This window comes from Trachurus japonicus, chromosome 21, assembly GCF_045865225.1.
Source record: "Trachurus japonicus isolate A0001 chromosome 21, Traja_1.0".
In the NCBI taxonomy this organism is placed as follows: domain Eukaryota; kingdom Metazoa; phylum Chordata; class Actinopteri; order Carangiformes; family Carangidae; genus Trachurus; species Trachurus japonicus.
The window spans coordinates 28,182,147-28,209,901 of NC_140927.1; the positions used below are offsets into that span (position 1 = coordinate 28,182,147).

The following is a 27,755-nucleotide window of genomic DNA, read 5'->3' on the forward strand; positions in this document are numbered from 1 at the left end:
CCAATCAAACAAAAACTCCCTACCAGTTCCTAAGCAATGGAAAGCACTAGTTCCCTAACTGATGGGCTGGCACTTTTACATGACCAAAAAGGACGTCAGCCATAACCGTGTCTAGTGGGAATAGTCGTACAGCAGCTCCCTAAGCAACTTGATGCTTTTGCACAGGTTGATGCAAGTTGTTGCGGCTTTCTCCTCACCATGCAACAGGTGGTGTTTAAAAACATCCAGTGCTGTAAGGCCCTTGTTAAACACCACTGTGAATTTAGGAAAGAAGAATATAGATGTGAGGTAGTAAAAATGGTGACACATGATTATGATGTGGAGAAGTGAAGGGAGGGATAGTCTGCTGTTTGCAATTTGCAACCTCACCACTAGATGTCACTACATCTTACATACTGAATTGCAATAATAAATGGACACACAGAAACATAACATTACAAAGCAGAATTATGAAGTATACCCAAAACAGTACCTACCCTAAAAAGTCCTGAGTTCAGTGTTAACTAATAACTTCTATCAATACAGTAAACTTAAAGAATATTTTGAAGGTTGGTGCATTAACTCACATTGAAATGATGCATGGAAGATGACAGTACTTGGACACTGGTAAAATTTAATTTATAGTAGTGATGAAGTTAAAATATCTAATCTGTATAATAACAGTTTAAAGGGATAATTCAACATTTTGGCTAATTCACCTATTGCCATAATCCATATAGTCATAGGAGTAGCATGGTGAATGTGCAGGTCACGACTTGTCCACAAGAGCATTTTGGAGTTGTTGGATTGTGTATTTGATAAGTTTGATGAGGGAAAGCTCAGAAATACTGCAGAGCTCACGTCTCTGCCCCGCCGATCTAAAAACAGCTTGCACCAACAATTAAAGGTAATGAACAGGGATTATTGCAATAGCTGAATAGTGGGGGGTCATGGTAGATGATGTTGACTGACTGGCTTAGTCAATTTGTGAAGCTACATGTGACATTTTCCCTTGGTGGGGTATAGCAAAATCTAGTGCCTCAAATGAACAAACACGAGGGATACAAACAAAAGAAACAAGAGGCACGGGGGCTGACTGCCACGAGCACAGGCAGAGCCCCCACGTGCAGGTCAAAGCAGCTTTTAAGGACTTCCTGCCCGTGACATCCGTGACATAGAGCCTGAGCTCAAGCCCAGTCTCCCTGCTCCTCTCACCCACACACGATCGCCTTGTGCTTGGCTGCAAGGCCGACCAGCCTCCCCTCCAGAGCTCGAGCTCTGGAGCTTTGCTTGGCACGGCTACCGGTGTCGATTTCCGCTGCTTTGTCGAAAATCGCTACCGCCGCATGAACCGATATATCTGTCTATTGATTCAAGCTATCCTATCAAAAAATACTAATGGTTTTCTACCTCTGTAAATCAAATAAAGGGATAAAGTAAGTTTTCTTCTCTCACGTGTCATTACATTTATTTTAGGGGTAGCGTATTTTGATAGTCCAATAACATCCTATGGGCGTGGAAATGAAATTTGGAAAATCAGCTCTGCACATGCGTAAAACCACAAAAGCGGCATTTCTCGACAAGAAATCGACAGAACACCGGCCATTACCCAATGACGGCAACACCGACAACAGCGATGACGGCAGTGGCAACGCCACCGGTTCTGATGACGGCAACGGTAGCCTACCAGTACCGACGACGGCAACGGCAACCGATTTGTGTAGGCTACTGTGCTTCTCTGGGAACGAGGTAGCAGACAGTTGCTCTGCTCAACCAGAGTAGGCTCCCAGTACCATGAATCCTACATAGTGGAGTCATTGTGATCCTCTTGTGTCCTGCAGAGAAAACGTGTCCCTCAGGATGGACAATGTTCAGTTGTACCTGTTACCTCCTCTCCAATGATTCTGCTTCCTGGGACAAAGGCAGAGAGGACTGCAGAGGCAGAGGAGCAGATCTGGTCGTCATAGACAGTCCTGAAGAGCAGGTAGTGTGTGTGTGTGTGTGTGTGTGTGTGTGTGTGTGTGTGTGTGTGTGTGTGTGATTTTCATCATTGATATATTCAGATAACTGTATAACGTGGTCTCTTCATATTTACCAGACATTTCTCATTGGATTAATCTCAACTGCATTTTGGATTGGTTTGACCGACAAAGAGGTGGAGGGCACCTGGAAATGGGTCGATGGAACTCCACTGACTCTGAAGTAAGGCTTCTACTTTGTTTTACTACATATTTAATCCAACAGTGTCTTTTCCTGAGAATAGTTGTACAGCAGCTCCCTGATCACCTTGATACCTTGATGCTTTCACACAGGATGATGCAAGTTGTTGTAGTTGTTTTTCCAGCAGATGTTCTTAGAAACATCCACTGCTGTGAGTGCATTCATAGTGAATTATAATGCTCATCATAATCAACCATAATGCATTATGACTACACTCATAAACACACATAATGCTTTATGATGCACAGTATTAACAGTTATGAATAACTATAAATCTAGCTTATAATGACTTATAAATCCAAGGGTTTTGAGTGGTTAGAAACTACTGGCTTATAATACCCCTCTATATACACCTCAGCAATTAACTGTTACAAGTATGTATGCTTTAAGTAAAGTGAAGCTCACCAGATAAACCGCAGAGTTTCAAATATATAATCAAGTGTGATTTGTCAAAGTCACTCAGGAGAGCCTAAAACATTTACATGATAAACATGATGCTCTTGTTCATTCTAGTTACTGGCGCAAAAATGAGCCTAATGATGGAGGTGGTGTGGAGGACTGTGTCTATGTGACTGAAGATAAGAGAGAGTGGAATGATGCAGCATGTAATTTGCCAATGAAGTCAATCTGTGAAGAAATGGCTCACTAGTGTTCAGTAGATCTGTTCTTGTGTTTGTTAAAAATGTGGGTATGTGTCTGTGTTTGACTTTGCTGAAGATGTAAAGAGCTTCTCAACATTAAAAAGCACCTGGAGGTGATGCTAAACATGACTCAACTCAGTCTGTTTTTTAACTGCACAGCTTTTTCATCATACTCTGTCTGTATTGTGGTACATGTTTGTGTTTGTTTTGTTTCGGTTTATTTATGCATAAAGCAACTGAAACAAAGACTATTGTAGTGGCCTTCTTCCCATCCCGGCTGGTCTGTGGTCCCTAAGCAACTTGATGCTTTTGCACAGGTTGATGCAAGTTGTTGCGGCTTTCTTCTCACCATGCAACAGGTGGTGTTTAAAAACATACAATGCTGTAAGGCCCCTGTTAAACACCACTGTGAGTTTAGGAAAGAAGAATATAGATGTGAGATAGTAAAAATGACGACACATGATTATCATGTGGAGAAGTCTGCTGTTTGCAATATGCAACCTCACCACTAGATGTCACTACATCTTACATACTGAATTGCAAAAATAATTGAACACACAGAAACATAACATTACAAAGCAGAATTATGAAGTTTACCCAAAACAGTACCTACCCTAAAAAGTCCTGAATTTAGTGTTCACTTTCTTTAAAAAATATCAATACAATAAACTTAAAGAATATTTTGAAGGTTGGTGCATTAACTCACATTGAAATGATGCATGGAAGATGACAGTACTTGGACACTGGTAAAATTGAATTTACAGTAGTGATGAAGTTAAAATATCTAATCTGTTTAATAACAGTTTAAAGGGATAATTCAACATTTTGGCTAATTCACCTATTGCCCCGCCGATCTACAAACAGCTTGCACCAACAATTAAAGGTAATGAACAGGGATTATGGCAATAGGTGAATTTGCCAAAATGTTGTATTATATATATATTATAATGTAATTCACTTCACATCAGAGTCTATATTAGAGGTGCAAACTTCCACCATTCAATGACATTTGCTATTTTGAAAGGAAAGAATCATTTCTCATAAGAATACTGACATAGGATTTAAAGCAGAAGTAAGTGGTCCGGTCGTTTTCGCTAATGCTGCGTTCGAGGCAGGCTTTTGAAATCGTAAATTACAGCTTCAAGTCACAACTTACGACTTTGTAGCGTTTCAGGCAACCCACTCGTGTTTTTCCGACCTGTTTTACCGGTGAAAGTCACTATAACGGCCACTCGTAACTTCCGACCGGTGAACTCGTACCAGATCGAACTGGTACCACTTCACGGTCGGAAAAATACGAGTTTCCTTGAACGCACCATAACAGTCCTCGTCCCTACGTCGCCACATTCACAGCGTTCCTTGGCTGCACACACAGCCCTGCATGCCGTTCTCTCTCCTCATTGGATAAAAACTGTAGGATACGATAAATGTTTTCTCTTCGGCTCAGAGCAGAGCAGAGTGACTGACAGACCCGTGTTTCAGTCCAAACACTCTATGTAAGTGATTGCTGTCGGAAGATATAACTATTTAAGACTTATATTAACACAAATATATCACTTACTTCTGCTTTAATGATAAAAAAATAATACAGTAAGTGTAATGGAGATCTCGCAAAAAAAAAAAAGTCCTTCCATGTCCCTTTAGGGGCTCCGTAGTTCTGCACTTAATCACAGCAGAAGTTATTTTAAGGCACTACACTGATAACATTGATTCCACCATGATCTAAGTAAAGACGCTTGGACAAGGCTAATGTTAATGGTTATCTTTGTTGATCTCAGACTGTCCCTCAACTCTCCACCGGTGCAAGTTGTTTTTGTGTTCTTATGTTGTAAAATGTGCTCATATGTGCTTATGTTGCTGGGGATTTTTCCTGTTCCCACACTGTACTCCCACACAGAGCATAATCTGGGAGCTGCTTTCTTTCTCCTCCTCTCTCCTTTTGTTTCTCCCCTTTTCTTCCCCCCTCTTATACTGCCCAGTCATCCTGTTATGTCTGTCTTATTGTATGCTGTATACTGACGGGGTGATTGCTGTAATTTCGCTGAACGTCTGTATGGTAACAATAAAGGCTGATTCTGAACCTTTTTCCTCAAATGCCTGTGCATCTAGAAATCAATCTTAGTCATGTGACCAACAAGTAAAATGAACAGAACGGGAATTAGAGGAAGCTCCACAAATGTATTTGAGCTTTATCAGCAGTGTAGCTCCTTCATATGAGGAAGTGTGACTGGTAGTCAACAAAATGACCTTTCTGGTTCTCACAATAGATATTCTAAGAATGAGGGTGCTGTGAACTTGTTGCAGTGAAACACTCACACAGCATGCTCCAAACAAGCACTACTCTACATCCTGTCTAACATCAAAGGACATGGTTACTGTGTGATTTTGGTCGGTGTCTAATGTTTGACGTGTCTTTGCAGAAAAAACGTGTCCTGCAGGATAGAGGTTTTCAGTTGTGTCTGTTACCTCCTCTCCACTCACTCTGCCTCCTGGGCTGAAGGCAGAAAGGGCCACATCTTATGATTATAGACAGTCCTGAAGTCTAAATATTGCAGCTCTAAACTTCTACCTGTCAGTCATTAGCTGTTTTGAACAAAAAACATGCTCTCTGATTTTATGTCAAGTATTCTCTGTTAGGCTACTTGACATAAAATTCAATATGCAATTGAGCTCTCAGCAAAATCTCAACGTAGGAGGGAATAAATGAGCTCCATAAAATGCCTCTTTATAAAATAAAAGTAGATATTTGTGTACACCTTATCTATTATACAGCAATGGTTGTTAAGACGTTTGTGTTCTTTTACCTGAATATGCATCCTGGAAAACCTGGGAAATGCTTGATCAATTTTCCAGTCACAGAAATTTGAACTGTAAAATGTCCCAAGTGTCTCTGGCTGCAGCCTGCAGAGCAGGACGAGGCTCAGTGTCCAACATTAAATAAGGACATGTACACTCACATTTATTGCTTTGTCACCAATTCCCCTGACTAGTATGAAGCCTTTTCACCTAATTCACAACAAGTCGCAAATTTCCTGTTGTAAGCGACAGGTTTGAGAAGCACTTGCCACTTCCTCACTACTTCAAATATACAACTGAAACCAAGTTTTTTTTGTCATTTTCATGTCAGACCTTGCTGCAGCTGATCCTCTGTATCGTAGTGAGCATCAATGGACGAAATCTACGTCAATGTTGATGATGTAAGGCCGGACAAGTCCAACATTTCAACCAATCCTACAGGTAAGAGCTGTCAGTCAGACAGAGCAGAGAACAAATGTCTGTTATTATGTGTGACTGTTTTTATTAACTGGTCTTTTCTTGGTTCAGGTCCCACCAGCTCTGAGAGGAGATGTCATGGAGCTGTCGTCCTCTCTCTGAGTCTGCTGAGTGTTTTCCTGCTGGCTGGACTCATCGGCCTCGGGGTTCACTGTGAGTCTGCTTCATTTATAACTTAAAGGTCAAGTTGAATTCATGATTAAAGGATCATTATCCTGCAGTGGCTCCAAGATCTCAGTGCACTGCAACTTAAAGCAGAAGTAAGCGATCCGGTCGTTTTGGCTAATGCTGCGTTCCAGGCAGGCTTTTGAAACCGTAAATTACAGCTTCAAGTCACGTCTTACGACTTTGTAGCGTTCCAGGCAACCCACTCGTGTTTTTCCGACCTGTTTTACCTGTGAAAGTCACTATAACGGCCACTAGTAACTTCCGACCCGTGAACTCGTACCAGATCAAACTGGTACGACTTCACAGGTCGGAAAAACACGAGTTACGGGTTTCCTTGAACGCACCATAACTTCTTGTCAGCCGATGGAGTTAGCAGCCCCCGCCCTCGTCATGGATCTATTGGTCCTCGTCCCTACGTCACCACATTCACGTGCATCCCTTGGCTGCACACACAGAGAGGACCCGCCCCTTCATGCCGTTCTCTCTCCTCATTGGATAAAACTTGTAGGATACAAGAAAAGTGTTTTCCTCGGCTCAGAGCAGAGCAGAGTGACTGACAGACCCGTGTTTCGGTCCAAACACTCTATGTAAGTGATTGCTGTCGGAAGATAGAACTATTTAAGACTTATATTAACACAAAAATATCGCTTACTTCTTCTACTTCATAAAATGGTCAGTGCCATGTGCCAGCGTTTTGGGGCATTTTGAGTAATATTTCAAGACCCAGAGAATATTTTGTACTATAACTCTGAAAACACCAAACAGCTCAAAGGAAAGAGGAGACTCTCTATTTAATTCAAATCAATTCAATATACTTTAATTGTCCCCGTAGGGAAATTCGTTGTGGGCTTCACAGGTGGTCCGCAGTTTGACAATAAAAACAATCAAACAAACAAACAATAAAAATTGAGCGATCAGTAACCCGTACTGCTACAGTACACAGCATCATAAAATATACATCAATCAATCAATCAATCAATCAATCAATCAATCAATCAATCAATCAATCAATCAATCAATCAATCAATCAATCAATAACCTGTACTGATACAGTACACATTAAACAACATACGTTACCCATACCAACACAGCACACAGCAACAAAAAATGGCAGTTGCCCAACCGTTACAATACAGTGCACAGTGTTTTATCAACTGTACAACTACATATGTGCATTCAGAATATTAACAGATGTTGGAATAAAAGAATGTTTGTAGCGGTTCAACCTGCTCCGGGGAGCTCTAAATCTCTTCCCAGAAGGAAGCAGTTGGTACTCTGAATGGAGAATATGAGATTGATCAGACAAAATTTTGCGTGCGTGTCTCAAGGTGGATTGTTCGTAAATGGATTGAAGAGAAACATGATCTTTAACGCCCATGATTTTCATGGCATGTTGTACCAGGCGATTCATTTGTGTCTTTAGTTGAACAGACAAGTTGCCATACCAGGCTGTAATTCCGTACCTTATGATACTCTCCAGTACGGCATGATAAAACAACAACATACATTTCTGCTCAACACCAAAAACTCTCAATCTGCGCAGAAAGTACAATTGCAGTTTGGAGCAGAGACTCTCCACATGGGCCCTCCAGCTGAGTGTGTCATCAATATAAACTCCCAAGTACTTATAAGAAGAGTCCTGAGCGATGGGTTCATTGTGGATGACCACCGGCCTCAGGTCATCCACAGCTTTAACATTGAACACCATCTCTTCAGTTTTCTTTACATTTAGCATCAGATAATTAGAGTCACACCACTGAACAAAATTACAGATCTCAGAATGGTAAGCTTCTGGACTGCCATTCTTGTGCAACAGCTCCAGAATGGCCGTGTCATCTGAAAATTTGATGATGTAGTTATCAGGATGGACTTTGATGCAATCATTGGTGTATAATGTAAAGAGCACAGGGGAGCTCACACATCCCTGGGGGGCACCAGTGCTGGAGAATCTGGACTCACTTTAACTAGAGAGGAATCCATTTGTTTGTACCTTGTTCCATTCTTGATTTATCTTAAGTTGAATAGAGCCTGGTTGCAGCAAAAAGACCACTTTTTTTCTAGAAAGTTGAGAAAAAATGCATTTTTGTGAAACAGAGTCTCTCAAGAAAAACAGTGATTCATCCATTTTAATTTTGGCTTCAAAAACATGTAAGATGTCATTTCACATGTTTTTTCATTGACCCCCCCCCCCCAAAAAAAAACAAAAACAACAAAACTAAACTAAACTAAACAACAACTAAAATACAACAGGTACGCCCCCTCACCTTCTCCTCCTCCTTTTTCCCTAGAAATAGAAACTTTTTCCAACTTTTTTATATCAGTACTGATGGCGCTCGTCTTCTCCTTCTTCTTCACTTCTTGCTCTGATCTACAGTATCCTTTATTCTACGCATCCCAGAAGCCCCAAAATTACAGTGTGAGCGACAGCGTCCCCATTTACCAGCCGCAGAAAAGTGCATTTGACGTCTATGGACGTCATTGACACTCAAGCATTGGATTTTGATTGACGTCCATAGACGTCAATGGCACTCAATGAGTTAAAAAAAAAATATATATAGCTGCTGCTCAGCAATGGTCGGGGCTGGGCAATTTTAGGCAAGATTAGACAATTTAAAAGTGAAAGTTTTAAAATGTAGAGGCTTGCTGTAGTGCCGCCATCAGGACTGTTGTCTTGTGTTTCCAGTCAAGGAAATCTGGCATGGGACTGGACCTTTGTGAAAAGTGTGGGTAGATCTCTCATATGGAAATGTTGTACGAGCTGAGGCTTGAACGCACAATCTTCAACATCAAGAACCATCCTCTATGTAGCACCGGTATCACACCACTAACTGCGCCACTGGACCAGTTCTAGGCTCTAAGGAGTGGGGAGCAAGAATAATAACACTAGAGACCGTTTCTTTAAATACAAAAGGCCGGCAATTTACTGAATGCATAAAACACATATAAAACACAGTACATGAAACCAAAAATACCCTGCAGGTTCCCAATATTAAGGTAAGTATAAATGGAAAACAGTATTTCACTCTTTCTTTTTGTTATTTAGTTCACCTAGTTTATTTTAGTAAAGCTAATCTGATTTAGTTAGACCAGTCTCTTTTATTTCCTAGGTTATTTTAGTCAGACTAATTTGAGTTAGTTAGACCAGTCTAGGTTGCACCTATTTTAGAATTCCTATTTTTCTTCCTGAGTTAACTCTTTTTCTTTCTTTTACAGGTAAGAACAAACCTTCAAAACACAATCAAAATCAACGTGGACCACAGTTATTCAAATCACATTCAAAAATATAAACTTGTGAAAATAAAAGTATGACACTTTAAATTTAAGTTCAAGTCCAAATGTGAATTCAAGTGTTCAGTTCAATGAAAAGTTTCAGTTCGATTCAGTCCAAAAATAATAATTCAAATCAGTTCTCAGTTCTGTTCAGTTCAAACTAGTTCCTGATACTCCTACCACTCTGGCAGGGAGTTACCACACGCAGGAGACTTCCTCACTGATGCGATGGAGAAGATGAGCTGAAGGTCTGGGTCTGGCTCGCCATCTTGAATCCTGTCCGTGGATGTGCACGCCCGCACGGCAGACCAATCTTCGCTCCGACCGAGCTTCCAACCGAGCAAAAAACCTGACCTGTGTAACAGGTCATAAACACAATAAATCCCTTTTTAAATCCTCAAATCACACAAATAAATGCTTCACAGTCTCTGAGGTTGTAACGTTACTGCTACCAAAGATATTCAATAAATGGAAAGATACTCCATGAGCGGCTGCTCCAATGATATGAAATGGTATACACTTCCTGTCTCCTAAATGGGCGTGGCCAACCGTCACCCCACCTCGTCTGTGAACGTGTGTGTGGATTTATACAATTTTTAGGTAGATGAAAGTGAGATATTTATATTTTCTTATGATAACATTAAATATTTACACTACTAACAGTAATATTTAGCATGCCAAAAATAATTTAAATCATTTTCACGGGAGTTCGCGGCCGTTTGTTTGACGTTGCCTAGGAGATCTGTGCCAAATCTCGCGAGAGTGTGTCGTAGAGACAGAGACAGGTCTTGAACAAAGTGGATTTTCTCCGGATCTCTCCGTCTGAAAATTACCATTTTGGTGTCAAACTGTTCAGAAGAGATGTGGCTTGTGAAAAATGAGTCCAAAATTTGCTTCAGTGACCATGGGGAGAAAGGCCCGATCATAATCGGTGTTCACATTAAATTGTCCCATAGGAATCAATACACTCCAAACTGCCTCTGGTCTCTCTAAAGGGGCGTGGCCGTGCAGAAGCCCACGTGACATGTGTCATGTTCGTGTTCCAAGGATGAGGCCGTGTTGATAGCAAGTAACTTAGTTTAATGTCTCACGTTCTCAACAACATACATGTGGCTCCATGCAGTCTTGCTCTACCCCGTTATATGGTACGGTAAGCTGACTACTAACCAGTACTGCCGCCTAGCGGTCAAACATGTAATAACATCTAATCATAACATCCCCCCTTTTCTAAGGTAAAATGCATTAACATGAATTATCACATTAGCTGTGTCAGTTATTTCAACCATTTCACTTTCAGCATAACTCTGCAACACCTAAGCAGTATAAACAGTTTATATCAGATTGCATAACTCATATCTAAGCCAACACTAGACCATTTAGAACACATTCACAACATCAATCAATATACATTTTGTTCAACATCTTTAACATGCATATTGAATTTTCTTTGTTTATAAGTTCAGTCTATCAGGCTTTCTGATTTCTCTTGTGGACCTTCTTAACTCAGGTTCGCTTGGAGTAGGTGTGTGAGAGTCAGTGTTACAGTCCATAGCAGGTGTGGGAGTTACCTGAGATTCACCACAGGTTACACTGAGCTCACCAACAGTCCCTTGAGGAGTCTTTAACAGACTGCGACGATTGCGTCTGAGGAGTTGTCCATCATCAGTTTTCACCGTGTACGATCGTGGAGCAACTTCTTGCAGGACAGTTGCTTTTGTACTCCATCCATCAGCATCCTCAATCCTGACTGTGTCGTTGTTAGTCAGTGGAGGGAGATGCTTGGTTGTTCTGTCATAGAATGACTTTTGCATCATTTTCTGTTGTCGTAGCTTGTGTTCAATCTTTGAGTGATTCTTTTGCTTTAATTTGTCGTTTTGATGACTCGGCAATGTTGTTCGTAGCTTCCTCTTCATCAGCAGTTCAGCTGGTAATAGGCCGCACTGAAGAGGTGATGCTCTGTAGCTCAATAAAGCCAGATAGGGATCCGAGTCACTGTCAGCTGCTTTCTTTAGGAGTTGCTTGAGAATGTGAACTCCTTTTTCAGCTTGCCCGTTTGACTGTGCATAGTGTGGGCTTGACGTCACATGCTTGAAATCATATTTCACTGCAAACTTCTGCCATTCTTTGCTGCTGAAGCAGGGGCCATTGTCGCTCACCACGGTGTGTGGGATGCCATGCCTGGCGAAGATAGATTTAGCATGTGTTATGACACAAGTTGATGTTGAGCTTGCTAGTAGCGCCATCTCAGGGAAGTTTGAGTAGTAATCCATTACCACTAAATAGTCTTTACCTCTGAGATGAAACAAGTCCATTCCTACTTTGTGCCATGGTGCTGTTGGCACCTCAGCTACCACCATAGGCTCTTTGCTCTGCTTGTTCCTGTGTTTCTGGCATGTTTCACATTTACTTACAAGTGTTTCAATGTCTTTGTTCAGTCCCGGCCAGAAAACCGTGTCTCTCGCCCTCCTTTTGCACTTTTCGATGCCGAGATGGCCTTCATGTATCCTGTGCAACATGTCCATTCTCAAAGCCCGTGGAATAACAATCCTGCCCTTTTTCAACAGCAGACCATCCACAGTACTAAGCTCACCTCTGACATGGTAAAATTGTGGACACGAACCAGCTGGCCATCCCTCATCCATGTTCTTCATGACATGCTGTAGCTCAGCATCCGTTGCTGTAGCCTCCGCTATTTGTCTTGACTTTGTGTCAGACACAGGCAGTGTAGCCGACACCATGTTCACGTGACACTGTATGTCCTCGTCTGTTGCACTCACACTGTCGCCTGTAGTTGCTCTGGATAGGGCATCAGCAAGGACTAGGTGTTTACCTGGAGTATATATCAGTTCAAAATCATACCTCTGCATCTTCATCATTAACCGCTGAATCCGTGGAGACATTTCATTCAGATTCTTTTTGATGATGGCGACCAGCGGTCGATGATCAGTTTCGACTGTGAAAGACGGCAGGCCGTACACGTAGCTATGAAACCGCTCCAAACCATACGCCAGTCCCAAACATTCTTTTTCGATCTGAGCGTATCGGCATTCAGTTTTTGTCATAGCCCGAGATGCGTAGGCTACCGGTTTCCAGTGCTCACCCTCAGCCTGGAGTAGAACGGCACCAATACCATCTTTGGAAGCATCTGTAGACACTTTTATCCTCTTCGTGTGGTCATAAAATGACAACACAGGTGCTGTGCTCAGTGTGTCCTTGAGTTTTTGCCACTCATGCTCATGTTTCACTGTCCATTTAAACTCACAGTCCCTGTGCAGAAGCTCTCGTATGCATGATGTCTTTGCTGTCAGATTGGGAATGAATTTACCTATGAAATTCACCATCCCCATGATGCGTAGCACCCCTGTCTTGTCTGTGGGCCTTGGCATGTTCTGTATTGCATGTATTTTGTCTTTATCTGGTTGGACACCACGTGCAGACAGCTTGTCTCCCAGGAAGAGGATCTCTTGAACGCCAAACTCACATTTACTCTTGTTGAGTTTCAGTCCATACTTTTGTATGCGTTCCATAACTCTGTTCAGCCTCTCGTTGTGCTCTTGGGCTGTGGACCCCCATATGATGATGTCATCAATGTAGACTCGAACTCCATCCAAGCCCTCGATGATCTGCTCCATCGCTCTGTGAAATATTTCAGGTGCTGACTTGATTCCAAAAGGCAGTCTGAGAAAGCAGTATCTGCCGAAGGGCGTATTAAAGGTACAGTACTTGGTGCTGCTTTCATCCAGTTTCAGCTGCCAGAAGCCTTGTGAGGCGTCAAGCTTTGTGAAGTATTTGGCACCTGACATTTCACTGATGATCTCTTCACGTGTAGGTATTTGATAATGTTCACGCTTTATGCTCTCATTTAAGTCTTTAGGGTCCATACATATTCTCAACTCACCATTCTTTTTCTTTGTGATGACCAGTGAGTTGACCCAGTCTGTAGGCTCATTAACCTTTTTGATCACTCCTAGCATGATCATTCTGTCGAGTTCTTTCTTTAGGCAGTCTTTCAGTGGCGCCGGAACTCTGCGTGCTGCATGCACAACTGGTTGGGCTCCTTCTTTCAACTGTATTTTATATGTGAAGGGCAAAACACCAAAACCCTTGAAAACATCTGAAAAGTTCTGAACAATTGTGTCCATACAGTCAGTTGTTGGGTTTATGGTTGGAACGATGCGATGCACTCTTTTCACAAGCCCCAGTTCTTCACAGGCTCTGTCACCAAGAAGTGATTCCCGTCCCTCATTCACAACAAAGAAGAATAGGTGGTGCACTTTTCCTTTAACTGTGACACTCAACCTGCATGTGCCCAAACATTTGATTGGCCGCCCATTGTAGTCTTTCAGTCCAGATTCTTTTCTTTTTATTTGTGGCTTATTTTTCATTGCCTTCACATCACACATGCTTATGAGATTTGCTTTGGCACCAGTGTCCAATCTCATGGTGACTACAGTCCCATTTATCATTAGAGGAGCTATCCACTTATCTTCTGTAGTGACATCATTTACATTGTCTGGCTTATTTATTTGTTCACTTTCACAATTCACCATTCCAACAAAGAAAGTGTCACTTAGATCAGGCTCGTCTATTAGGTTTACAGTTTTTTCTTTCTTCCCCTCTTTCCATTTGGAGAAGCATTGTTTAGCAAAATGATTCTTGCCTTGGCAAGTGGAGCATTGCTTACCAAACGCTGGACACTGTCTAGGCTTGTGCTGTGAGCCGCAGCGCTTGCAGTTTATCATCACGTCCTCCTGCTGTGCAGGCCGGATCTGTGTTCGCCGTCTCCGCTGATACGACACTGCTCCAACCGCTGCCGCGCTGTCGCTCTGCGCCGAGGCGACTGCAGACATCTCGCTGAACGTCCTCACGTGCCTTTGGGACAGCTCACTGGCCTGGCAGATCTTAATGGCTCCTGCCAGCGTCAGTTCCATCTCCCGTAGTAGCCTCTCTCTGACCTTTTTATCCGCCACGCCGTAGACAATCTGGTCCCGGACCATGGAGTCCAACAGCGCCGCGAAGTTGCAGGACTGCGCCTTTAGCCGCAAGTCCGTCAGGAAGCTATCAAATGGCTCATGTTGCCGCTGTGTACGAGACCGAAACACGTACCTCTCGTACGTCTCGTTCTTCTTCGGAGAACAGTGAGTATCAAACTTGCTAAGCACTACATCCAACTTTCCATTATCTTCAGGACTGTCAAACACGAACGTGTTAAATACTTCTATGGCCTGTGGCCCTGCTATTGTTAGCAGCAGCGCTACCTTTCTTGCCTCCGGCTCTGCCTCGAGTCCCTTAGCAGCAACATACAGGTGAAACCGCTGTTTGAAGGTGCGCCAGTTCTCGTCGACGTTCCCCGTTAGTTTCAAACTTTCCGGTGGTTTTAAATCCATGTCGTTCATTCGAGTTTACTCCTGGTACCATGTCATGTTCGTGTTCCAAGGATGAGGCCGTGTTGATAGCAAGTAACTTAGTTTAATGTCTCACGTTCTCAACAACATACATGTGGCTCCATGCAGTCTTGCTCTACCCCGTTATATGGTACGGTAAGCTGACTACTAACCAGTACTGCCGCCTAGCGGTCAAACATGTAATAACATCTAATCATAACAACATGCATACAGGAAGCTGACTCGTCATGAAAGGTCTTGGTTTATAAACCGTCTTTGCTGCTACGTTGTTTTTTCAACTCAAAATGGCAGCGGAGCGGTCTCTTTTATCTCACGGCTCCGTCTCCCACACTAATTACTGCACAAATCTTTCATTTACACAGCTTACACACACTTTTATAACATTCACAGTCTTCATAAACCCAAAATATTAACTGGTAAACAGTTTATGACGGAGCATTTTCTTGTAAACAGCTACGTTTTTAGCGTTAGCTCTCCGCCAGAGAAGAAAAGTACAACACGGTGAAAATGCAAGAAAATAAACACAAAACTCACCAAAACCGATGTGGTTTAGTTCCCACAAAATCCCCGTCAGGTCCCGACCAGGTAAGTTATGTTTTTCAACTGTAATATCGACTTTTTCACTACTTTTCCTGCTAATTTACCACCGCTCGTTTTCTCGTGTTTTCTCCTCCGTTCTCTCCCTCATGGTGCAGACACACCAACTCCGGCGGCGACGGATCCCGATGCAGCTAATCGCCGACCGCACCGGCGAGTGGGCGGGTCTGTGTGACGTGGTGCGGAGCATGAGTTTCGCTCTGCCGTTTCCAACATGGCGGCCGGGTCACAAACGATCTCATTTTACAGTTAAACAACACACTAAAGTATGTTTCTGAAAACATTTGAGGCGGGAAATGTGTAGTGCAGTAACAGAATCTTGATTCACATTTGATCAACACTGCCTAGTTTGATAGTTTGAACAAAGTTTCTGGAGCCGGCTGCATCCGTCAGACGGACCCAATTTGCATAAAGTAGAAGTGGAGTCGTGATTATGGAAATTCACATACGGCGACTGGACCGTCAACTGGACGTGTCGGATCCATCATGCACCGCGCGACCGGAGCTCTTGCTCTGCATAGACAATGAATGGGATCCGTTGACTTGACGTCCGTTGCCGGAGTTGGTGTGTCTGCACCATCAGGTCTCTGCTGCAGCGTCACTGAGGTGCTGCGCCTGTGTCGCTGGTCCCTTAAAGGGGCAGCGACATTATTTTCCGTCAACAGACTTTTAATCTTAAACACTAAATGATACTGTATTAACATTTTTTATTAACTCTGATGATTAATTGACATTAAATAAATCACTTTTAACTTTAAAACTTATTTATGCAGCTTTTATTCAATTATTTATTCTTATTCATGTCATATTTTTAACATGGGTTACATCTATCTCACTGAGCTCATTGGCAAATGGAAATGTTAGATGTAGCTTCACAAATTGGTTAAGCCAGTCAGTCACCTGTGTGCAAGTCAGCGACTATTAGTGTGTAAAGGCAGATTTCAAACGGCTGTCAAAAATTCAGTTATTAAAGACCCCCTCCGATGAAAATCGTGTTTTTCATGTTGTTCACATGTTCCTGTGGGATTTTTCTGATGCTAGAGGACATATCAGCAGAAACGTACATAAGTGCAAATTGCTGTGAACCAACGACAGACGCTAACTGGCAGTTTCAGACTGACTGGGGTTGATGCATCACAACCCCAGGGTGGGGCAATAGTGCTTATAATCTCCCGCCCCGCTCTGCATCTGGCTCAAAACTGAAGGGCTGAATAGCTCGTGCTATGGCTGCTTTTTCAGTAGTGCAACTCCATACGTATGAGGAAGTGTGACTAGTTAGTCAGTGAAATGACCGTTCTGGTTCTTAGATAGATAGATAATTTAAGAATGAAGGTGCAGTTAACTTGTTGCAGTAAAACACTCACACAACATACAACAAGCACTACACCCTCTCTAACATCGAAGGACATAGATAGTCAAAGGACATGGTCCGATCTGGAAGCCACTGTCTTCCAGATCCAGGAAGACAGCAGCTGTTAGTGTGTAAAGGCAGATTTCAGACGGCTGTCAAAAATTCAGTTATTAAGACAAAAATCTGAAAATACACAAATTGCATCTAGACAGCATGGAGATGTAGGTAATTTGTTTTTAACAATGATTTATTGGATCCATAAGTGAAAAACTGATGCTTAAAAATGCCATTTTTGCATTGACTCAAATTGTTCGCATGAGAGCGAAATTCTAAATGTTGTAAAACATTCAGTTTTTGAGATCAAATTCTGATATTTTCCAAACATCATCTACCATGACTCCAATTTTGTTTAATGAACGTTGAAAATGAAAAAAAAACAAACAAAAAAAACAGAATTTGCAAGTATATGTCTACAAACGTTTACAGTCAAACATTTTGGTGTCAATTGAGCAAAAATTGTGGGAGGAGATGTTAATAAGGTTTACAGTTTTTGGAAAAAACAGAGTGATGGACTTCATAATTGGTAATGAGTTCAAGTGGACACATGCAAATTCAGACAGCACACTGGAACTGTCACCAGGTGATATTAAAAAGTTACCATTGGTTAGACTGAAACCTGAGCGGCTGCAAAATAAGGAAACATGTGGTTCTGTCTCTGTTTATGTTTGCATGATATAAATGCAGGTGTTTTGTGTATCTTGATTTATTTCAGATCATGGCTTAGCTGCAGAGTTCTCCTCTGTCAAAGCCAACCTGAGTGAGCGTCTCCAGACCAGTGATAACAAGTCTTTGTCCCTGACTGAAGAGAGAGACCAGCTGAACTCCACCATCATTGAAGTCACCAAAGAGCGGGATGAGCTTCAACGTTTGTACGAGCGCAGTGAGTCTTTGCATGTTTGTCTTATTAGATTGATTTGTGCATGAATGAAACATGTTGAAGTCAAAGAAGTTCATAGATTAAGATACCATTCATTCTCAAGTTTAAAGGGACAACAAGCGAAGTGTTTTCATACTACATTTACCATGAGCCTCTGCATGCACGGTGAAATCCTTGGACTGGCGCAAGATGGACGTCTTGCCAAGAATGTTTTCCTTCATCAAGAATGAAAGTCAGAGGTTCGAAGATGATCAGATACCGTCGTAGTTCCGACCATAAACGGCGATTCGGCGGCGTTGTTATCATGACCCGCCGGGCAGCGGCTCGCCCAGCATTTCCACCATTAATTAAAATAACAAAATAACGATAGAGACAAAACAATATATTTTTCGAAAATGGAGCCATTAACAAGTGTGGGTAGCGTAGATTCATCCACATTAATGTGAGACTTTTTTATAACCAAATACAAACTCCTTGTTGTCCCTTTTAAATGTATGTTTTTAAAAAGTCCATATGGGACACTAGTAAAACGGTCACTCCAATGCTGCAGTAATTTAGCCTCTTCACAGATGACTTGTGATGTGTGATAAAGTGTGACACTGCAGCCAGGGTTTTTAATAATGTAGGCAGTGTCAAGAGAAAAAAAGTTCCCATGTGATCAGTAGATGATCTGATAATGTCACCTTTGAGTTGTAAAATCTTAAAGCCCCACTATGTAGTTTTTCAACCTTAAAGCTTCAGTTGATAACAATTATTCAGTCATATTTGCTGAAACTGTCACTATATTCTGATAGTCTGACAATAAATGGGTAATTTAGGACAAAATCCAACTCCTCTGGCTCCACCTACAGCCTGTAATCGTATTTGCCGAAATCCACCGCGACCGACGATTCTCCAAAGGTCAGGTAGCGGGAGCAGGAGGAGCAGCCAATCGCCGCTGCTACACGTCGTAGTAAGCCGATGAAAGTGAAAGTAATGTCCGCAACTTGGTCGGACACTTCAAGATGATACACACAGTCAGCTCCCTCTTTTCACCTCTGTCAGCCCTCCTCCCTCCCTCCACACACGACACACACAAGAAGAGTGTGTTTCATGGTGAGGGAGAGGTGAGATCGTTTTGGAGTCTCCAGTTGCTATGGATACGGTACATCTTCTGTGGGTGCATTTATGGCTACTTTGTGTGCGTGCGCCTGCACGTGTGTGTGTCTGTGTGTATCTGTGTGTGTGTGTGGGGCGCTTGGCAGAGATTCATAAAGAGACCTGGCGGAGTATTGTTTTGAAATTTCCGACCAAGTCGCGGAGTTTACTTTCACTTTCATCAACATACCAACTGGAGCTTTAAAATAATGTTTCTAAATTCATTGAAGTGGTAGAAAAACAGTTAATAGGATGAATCGTGCCGCCACTGCAGCCTGAGCAGGGTCGCATCGGCTGCATGTAACTTTCCAGGGTGGGTAGGAACACGGTGGTCCTGGTCGTTACCAATGACGGCACACAGACGCCGACATCGGCAACGCCACCGGTTTCGACAACTGCAACGGTAGCCTACCAGTAGCCTACCGACGACCGCAACGGCACATGTACTGGCAATGACAACAGATTCACGTAGGCTACTGTGCTTCTCTGGGAACGGGGTACAGCAGCAGACAGTTGCTCTGCTCAACCAGAGTAGGCTATAGTACCAAGAATCCTACATAGTGAGGCTTTAAATGCCTTTACACAACAAGCTGGTAGGTCATTCTGATCCTCTTGTGTCCTGCAGATAAAACATGTCCCTCAGGATGGACAATGTTCAGTTGTACCTGTTACCTCCTCTCCACTGAGTCTGGTTCCTGGGACAAAGGCAGAGAGGACTGTAAAGGCGGAGGAGCAGATCTGGTCGTCATAGACAATACTGAAGAGCAGGTAATGTGTGTGTGTGTGTGATTAATTTTCATCTTCTTGCCTGTGCCATTGATATTTTCAAATAATTGTAAAACGTGGTCTCTTCATATTTACCAGACATTTCTCTTTGGATTAACCTCAGCTGCATTTTGGATTGGTTTGACCGACAAAGAGCAGGAAGGCGTCTGGAAATGGGTCGATGGAACTCCTCTGAGTTTGGCGTAAGGCTTCTAATATTTTACTGCAAATCCAACAATGTATTTACATGAGAATAGTTGTACGGTAGCTCCCTAAGCACCTTGATGCTTTCTCACATGAATGATGCAAATTGTTGCAGTTCGCACATACTTTTACAGCAGGTGGTGTTAGAAACGTCCACTGCTGTAAGGTCCTTGTTATTCACCACTGAAGCAGAAAGAACTTATATTAGAAAATCAGGTTAGATTGTATGGAGAACAACAAAGTCTAAGAGGACCTGGAGACTGAGCTATGACTCCTGTGGGAAATCAAAAGTTAATATTCACTTATTGCCAAGATGACATGCATCCTAAATTTTAGGACTTGAACGTAAGGATGTAAGGATGTAAGAGAGGATTTAAGGACTAAAGGATGTAAGGACCCTTTTTGAGACCTGACCATTTATTATTCCAGAAAGTAAATTGCCTTTTTGGGGGCCACAGCAGGCACAAAACTCATGAAACTTTGCAAACACATCAGACCTAGTAAGAATTTACATATTCTAGAGGTGACCCGTACTTTTATTATTCGCCACAAAAACTGCTCTCACTCCAACACACTATATGACTATATGACTTGGTTAGGTTTAGGGAAATCTCATGGTTTGGGTTAAAATAGTTTACTACATGAATCACAGAGTTTCTTAAAAGAAAAGTCCACCCAAAATTGAAATTTCACTCATTATCTACTCACCCTCATGTCGACTAAGGGCTGGGAGAAGTTTCAGAGTTATCCGTGGCTTCTCTGAGTTACAGGGGGTCTCGGCGTAGCAGTGCATGTCCATATAACGGTTGCAAATGGATACCACTTTTCTTTGTAACAAAAAGACACACCCAAAAAACATTCCAATACCTCCATGCTGCTCGTATGTAATGTCCGTCTTGTATTGAAGCCCCGAAATGCGAAATTGTTCGGAAAAAAATTAAATAAGTCAATTTTTCAAGCTTATTTGCAGGGGAAGCTTCTCGAAGCTCCTCTTCCTGGTCCGTCCAAATCTTGCAAGATTTGCGCCGGTGTTAGTGCGATTACTGACGCCGGCGCAAATCAAACAATTTCGCCTTTCGGGGCTTCAATACAAGACGGACATTACATACGAGCAGCATGGAGGTATTTGAATGTTTTTTGGTGTGTCTTTTTGTTGCGAAGAAAAGTGGTATCCATTTGCAACCGTCATATGGACATGCAGTGCTGCACGGAGCCCCGCTGTAACTCAGAGTAGGCACGGAGGACTCTGAAACTTCTCCCAGCCCTTAGTCGACATGAGGGTGAGTATATAATGAGTGAATTTTCAAATTTGAGTGAACTATCCCTTTAAGTGCTCCAATGTGATTCAACAAAGTCATCCAGAGGAGCCTGAAGCATTTACAAGACAAACATGATGTTCTTCTTACCCTGCTAGGTACTGGCCTACAGACCAGCCTGATAATGGAGGTGGAGACCCGAAGTATGGTGAGGAGGACTGTGCGCATATCAGAGGTGGCGAAAAGCGAAACTGGAATGATCTGCCATGTGATACGTCCTTAAGGTGGATCTGTGAAAAGAGAGCTGTCTAGTGTTTGCTAGGATTATCTAAAGCTTTAGTAAAAACTGCTCTTTTATGTTTGTTAAAAATGTGAGTCTGTGCCTGTGTTTCACTCTGCTGAAGTTTGGCTCTATGTAAACAGCTTCTCAACATTAAAAAGCATTGAGATGTGATGTGAAAAATGATTCAACCCAGTGTGTTTCTTCAGTTGTCAGACTTTTCACTGCACAGCTTCTACAATGAAATAAAGGTTTATCCATTTCAAATGGTAAAAATATCAGTTCATAGTGAAACACGTTGCGCTGGCGAACAAGAGACCTGCGTTTACACTGCCATTAAACAGGTGTAGAGAGAACAACGTGCTGCTCAATGTGGACAAAACGAAGGAGATGATCATCGACTTCCGGAGGTCACAAGACGTGCATGCCCCCCCTCTGCATCAACAACAACAGTAGAGAGGGTGGAAAACATCAAGTTCCTCGGAGTCCAGATCTCGCAGGACCTGAGGTGGAGCAAGAACATCTCTGGGATTGTGCAGAGGGACCAGCGGAGATTGCACTTCCGGAGGAGGCTGAAACAAGCCTATCCCCCCACCAACATCCTCAGGATCTTCTACAGAGGCGTGGTGGAGAGCGTACTGACTTACTGTATCTCGACTTGGTTCTCCAGCTGCAGTGTGTCAGACCAAAAAGCCCTACAGAGGATAGTCAGGGGAGCAGAGAGGGTCATCAGAGTTTCCCTCCCCTCTGTCCAGGAACTTTTCTAAAGCCGGTGCAGGAGCAGAGCCACCTCAGACACGTCACACCCTCTTCACAAGCACTTTGAGCTGCTGCCTTCAGGCAAACGGTTCAGAAGCATCAAGTGCAGAATCACCAGGTTGACCAGCAGCTTCCTCCCACAAGCTATTAGGCTAATGAACAGCTGAAACTGCACTGCTCTGACCACCGTTCACACTGTCGCATTTTCTTGCACTTAAAGGGACAACGAGGAGTTTTGGAAAAGCGAAGCGTTTTCACACTACGTTTATGAGCCTCCACGCGCATCGTGAATTTATTTGACCGGCGCAAGACAGACTCATGTTTTCATTCATCAAGAATTAAAGTCAGAGGTTCGAAGACGATCACATAGTTCCGACCATAAACGGCGATTCGGCAGCGTTATTCTCATGACTCGCCGGGCAGCGTCCGCGAAACCGAAAGTAAGGAAACGCTGGTCGGCTCGACCAGCATTTCCGCCACCACTAATAATAACAAAATAACGATAGAGACAAAAATATATTTATCGAAAATGGGCCCATTAACAAGTGTGGGTAACGTAGATTCATCAACATTAATATGAGACTTTTTTATTGTTGCAGAATTTTTCGTTCTGCCGCTGGAGAAACTCCTAGTTGTCCCTTAGCTTGTTTTTTTTTAAACTATTTATTTATCCAGAATCTTACTCTATTTTTATAGAATCTTACTCTAGATTTTATAAGTGAGTGGGTATATGTGGTGGGAATGGAGGTGGGAGGGGTGTGTGTGTGTGTGTGTGTGTGTTGTATTTTGAGTCCCTGAGAAACGCCATCTCATTTTGCCTACACTACACTGTAATATTATGTCGTGATAAAAAAGCTCGTCCTTTGGGCCGTGAACTTGTCCGACATTTACTTCAAAGACTCCAATTAAACGCTGACCAAAGATGGATCCGACATAGAGTTGTCTTTTATTTACTCTTGAACAGAAGTAAAGTAAAAGCATACACCCCGAGTCACTTACAAAATACAAAGTACACGAAAAAGAGTTTCGACAGGAACAAACAAAACGAAGTGACTGCCTTCATATCATCAAAGTGTGATTTATATACTGGTGGGCATGTGCTGATCTCAGTATTTCTCACTCCCACCTGTTGAGGTCTGATCTGCTGACTGTGAACTTTATTCTGTGACCTTGGTTTCACCCTGATACTTTTCTCCGGATGTGTACCACTTTACTAGCCTTATTTGGACTGTTACCATAGACTTCCATGCACTAAGCGCACCTCCTCGATCCTTGCCTGGTGGCCATTCTATGTAAGTGCGCCGGAAGCCAAAACTACTAGCTCAGCAGAAAGTATTATAAGGGTCATACATAGTTCACATCCATCCCTGTTCACCACTATCGCCTTGCACTCCACATCCATCCCCGTTCACCACTAAGCCTTGCACTCCTTCAGATCCTGTAGAAGTGCACATTCTCATCCATTAGGTGGTGCTAAGGAGCATGTTGTAATTTTGGAGATCAAAATGGCTGCCAGTAGTGATAATGCAATGTTGAAATGAAGCAATATAAGAACACAAAATAACTATACTTTAACTGTTCAAACCCACACAAAATGACATTAAATGTAATGTAGTCATTGTTGAAATAATAACACAGTTCATACGTGATCTTTAAAGGTGGCATAACACTCTGTTCACTGGTCTTGTTGTTATCAAACTTTTATGTCATTTTCCATAGAAAAATGCCACCACAGTACCAAACAGATGAAAAAAGAAGACCTTTGACCTTTGAGATGGTTTGGATTACCTAACCCTAACCCTTAAAGTCAGTGCATCAAGCAGTGACATGCAAGTTCCACTCTCCAGGTAACTTTTTTTTTTCCTCAGATACCTGTGCATCTTGAAATCAGTCCATCAGTCAATCTTAGTCATGTGACAAACAAGTAAAATGAACGGAATGGGAATTAGAGGAAGCTCCACAAACATATTTGAGCTTTTTCAGCAGTGCACCTCCTTTATTTGAGGAAGTATGACTGAGTGTCAACAAAATTACCTTTTTTGGTTCTCACAGTAGATATTTTAAGAATGAAGGTGCTGTGAACATGTTGCAGTGAAACACTCACACACTGCATGCTCCAAACAAGCACTACTGTACATCCTCTCCAACGTCGAAGGACATGGTTACTGTGTGATTTTCGACAGTGTCTAATGTTTGACGTTAGCCTGACAAGCCAGACTATATCATTAAAATGTCTAGTCTGGCAACGACCGGTAGACCTCGGCTCAATTCAGGGGCCGGGATTTAGACTGTCTTTCCAACTGCCTCTGCACCAATAGGGTAGCGCTACGCTATGTTAATCAGAGCAAAGAGCAGGATGACGTAGATTAAACCTTTCCCATATCCCGTCGGCAAAACACCAAATACATCCTTCTTCGAAATTAATGACTTCAGTGCAGTTTCTTGCTCCACTTTTAAAGAAAATGACAAGTTTAATTCTTTCAAAGTTGATGCCAACGCCGATTCAAACGATTCCTTTGCCAAAGCCATCTTGTCATGTTTTTCACCGTCGCAAGTATGTCGTCATCGCGTTAAGCCCGCCCAATGACTCTCTAAACAGATAGAGCGCTGTGATTGGTGAACACAAACAGTGTTCGAGACTCAAAAAGTTCCTATGGCTCGTTTCTAGACCCACCTGCAGAGCAAATACATTTGCTGCCACTAGGGTGCGTCTAGATTTCTAGGCTAGTTTGACGTGTCTTTGCAGAAAAAACGTGTCCTGCAGGATGGAGGTTTTCAGTTGTGTCTGTTACCTCCTCTCCACTCACTCTGCCTCCTGGGCTGAAGGCAGAAAGGGCCACATCTTATGATTATAGACAGTCCCGAAGTCTAAATGTAGCAGCTCCAAACTTCTACCTGACAGCATTAGCTGTTTTGAACAAAAAACATGCTCTCTGATGAGAATATTGTTACTTGACATAAAATTCAATATGCAATTGAGCTAATAAATTAGGTCCAGAAAATGCCTCTTTATAAAAGAAAAGTAGATATTTATGTAACTGTAGGCTACACCTTATCTATACAGCAATGGTTGTTAAGACGTTTACGAACTGAATATGTATCCTGGAAAACCTGGGAAATGCTTGATCAATTTTCCAGTCACAGAAATTTGAACTGTAAACTGTCACAAGGGTCTCTGGCTGCAGCCTGCAGAGCAGGACGAGGCTCAGGGTCCAACGTTAAATAAGGACATGTACACTCACATTTACTGCTTTGTCACCAGTTCACTAGTATGAACCCTTTTCTCCAAATTCACAATAATTGCAAATGAACATTAACTATAAAACTTCTATTGTTTGTCTTTTCACTGAATAATAAATTGAGTTCACAAATTTCCTGTTGTAAGCGACAGGTTTGAGAAGCACTTGCCACTTCCTCACCACTTCAAATAAACAACTGAAACCATCAAGTTTTTTGTCATTTTCATGTCAGACCGTGCTGCAGCTGACCCTCTGTATCGTAGTGAGCATCAATGGACGAAATCTACGTCAACGTTGATCACGAAAGCCCTGACAAGTCCAACATTTCAACCACAGGTAAGAGCTGTCAGTCAGACAGAGCAGAGAACAAATGTCTGTTATTATGTGTGACTGTTTTTATTGACTGGTCTTTTCTTGGTTCAGGTCCCACCAGCTCTGAGAGGAGATGTCATGGAGCTGTCGTCCTCTCTCTGAGTCTGCTGAGTGTTTTCCTGCTGGCTGGACTCATTGGCCTCGGTGTTCACTGTGAGTCTGCTTCATTCAGAACTTAAAAGGTCAAGTTGAATTCATGATTAAAGGATCATTATCCTGCAGTGGCTCCAAGACCTCAGTGCACTGCAACTTAAATATATATATACATAGCTGCTGCTCAGCATTGGTCAGGGCTGGGCAATTTTAGGCAAGATTAGACAATTTAAAAGTGAAAGTTTTGAATTTTAGAGGCTTGCTGTAGTGCCGTCATCAGGACTGTTGTCTTGTGTTTCCAGTTTAGGAAATCTGGCATGGTACTGGATCTTTGTGAAAAGTGTGGGTAGATCTCTCATATGGAAAGCTGAGGCTTGAACGCACAATCTTCAACATCAAGAACCATCCTCTATCTCACTGAGCTAATTGGCAAATGGAAATGTTAGATGTAGCTTCACAAATTGACTAGCCAGTCAGTCACCTGTGTGCAGCTGTTAGTGTGTAAAGGCAGATTTCAAACGGCTGTCAAAAATTCAGTTATTAAAGACCCCCTCCGATGAAAATCGTGTTTTTCATGTTGTTCACATGTTCCTGTGGGATTTTTCTGCCTTCAAATTGCTGCGAACCAATGGCAGACGCTAACTGGCAGTTTCAGGCAGACTGGGGTTGATGCATCACAACCCCAGGGTGGGGCAATAGTGCTTATAATCTCCCGCCCCGCTCTGCATCTGGCTCAAAACTGAAGGGCTGAATAGCTTGTGGTATGGCTGCTTTTTCAGTAGTGCAACTCCTTTATACGTATGAGGAAGTGTGTGACTAGTTAGTCGAAGGACATGGTCCGATCTGGAAGTGTGTAAAGGCAGATTTCAAACGGCTGTCAATAGATTCAGTTAAGACAAAAATCCGAAAATACACAAATTGCATCTAGACAGCATGAAGATGTTGGTAATTTGTTTTTAACAATGATTTATTGGCTCCATAAGTGAAAAACTGATGCTTAAAAATGACATTTTTGAATTGACTCAAATTGTTCGCATGAGAGCGAAATTCAAAATGATGTAAAAAAAATTAGTTTTTGAGATACAATTCTGATATTTTCCAAACATCATCTACCATGACTCCAATTTTGTTTGATGAACATTGAAAATGTACAGTAGCCTACTTAACAAGAATTTGCAAGTATATTTTTACAGTCGTTTACAGTCAAACATTTTGGTGTCAATTGAGCAGAAATTGTGGGAGGAGGTTTAATAAGGTTTACAGTTTTAGAAAAAAACAGAGTGATGGACTTCATAATTTGTAATGAGTTTAAGTGGACAACATGCAATGCAAATTCAGACAGCACACTGGAACTGTCACCAGGTGATATTAAAAAGTTACCATGGGTTAGACTGAAACCTGAGCGGCTGCAAAAAAAGGAAACATGTGGTCCTGACCCTGTTTCTGTTTGCATGATATAATTGTAGGTGTATTGTGTGTCTTGATTTATTTCAGATCATGGCTTAGCTGCAGAGTTCTCCTCTGTCAAAGCCAAACTGAGTGAGCGTCTCCAGATCAGTGATGATAAGTCTTTGTCCCTGACTAAAGAGAGAGACCAGCTGAACTCCACCCTCACTGAAGTCACCAAAGAGCGGGATGAGCTTCAGAGTTTGTACGAACGCAGTGAGTCTTTGCATGTTTGTGTAACAGGGGGTTGGTAGACCCCTGTTTGTAAAAATGAGGAGTTTTGTGATAGTCAGGGCAGGGGGCTTAGCACACTTTTTTGGGCTTACCGTTACGGAGCGGATAAGAGCGTGAAATTATCGCACT

At 42.4% G+C, this 27,755-nt stretch overlaps 1 protein-coding gene across 1 annotated transcript in view; it reads left to right on the forward strand.

The window, feature by feature from the left end:
• The first annotated feature begins 5,947 nt into the window (after positions 1 to 5,947).
• The window catches only part of LOC146965418 (uncharacterized), a 35,040-nt gene continuing 13,232 nt past the window's right edge, over positions 5,948 to 27,755 (forward strand). Inside the window, exons 1-4 of the mRNA XM_085765316.1 lie at positions 5,948 to 6,077; positions 6,165 to 6,266; positions 17,677 to 17,844; positions 27,441 to 27,608. Of these exons, the coding sequence (XP_085621442.1) occupies positions 6,008 to 6,077; positions 6,165 to 6,266; positions 17,677 to 17,844; positions 27,441 to 27,608 (508 nt within the window). The 5' untranslated portion in view covers positions 5,948 to 6,007. The remainder of the gene's footprint in view (positions 6,078 to 6,164; positions 6,267 to 17,676; positions 17,845 to 27,440; positions 27,609 to 27,755) is intronic.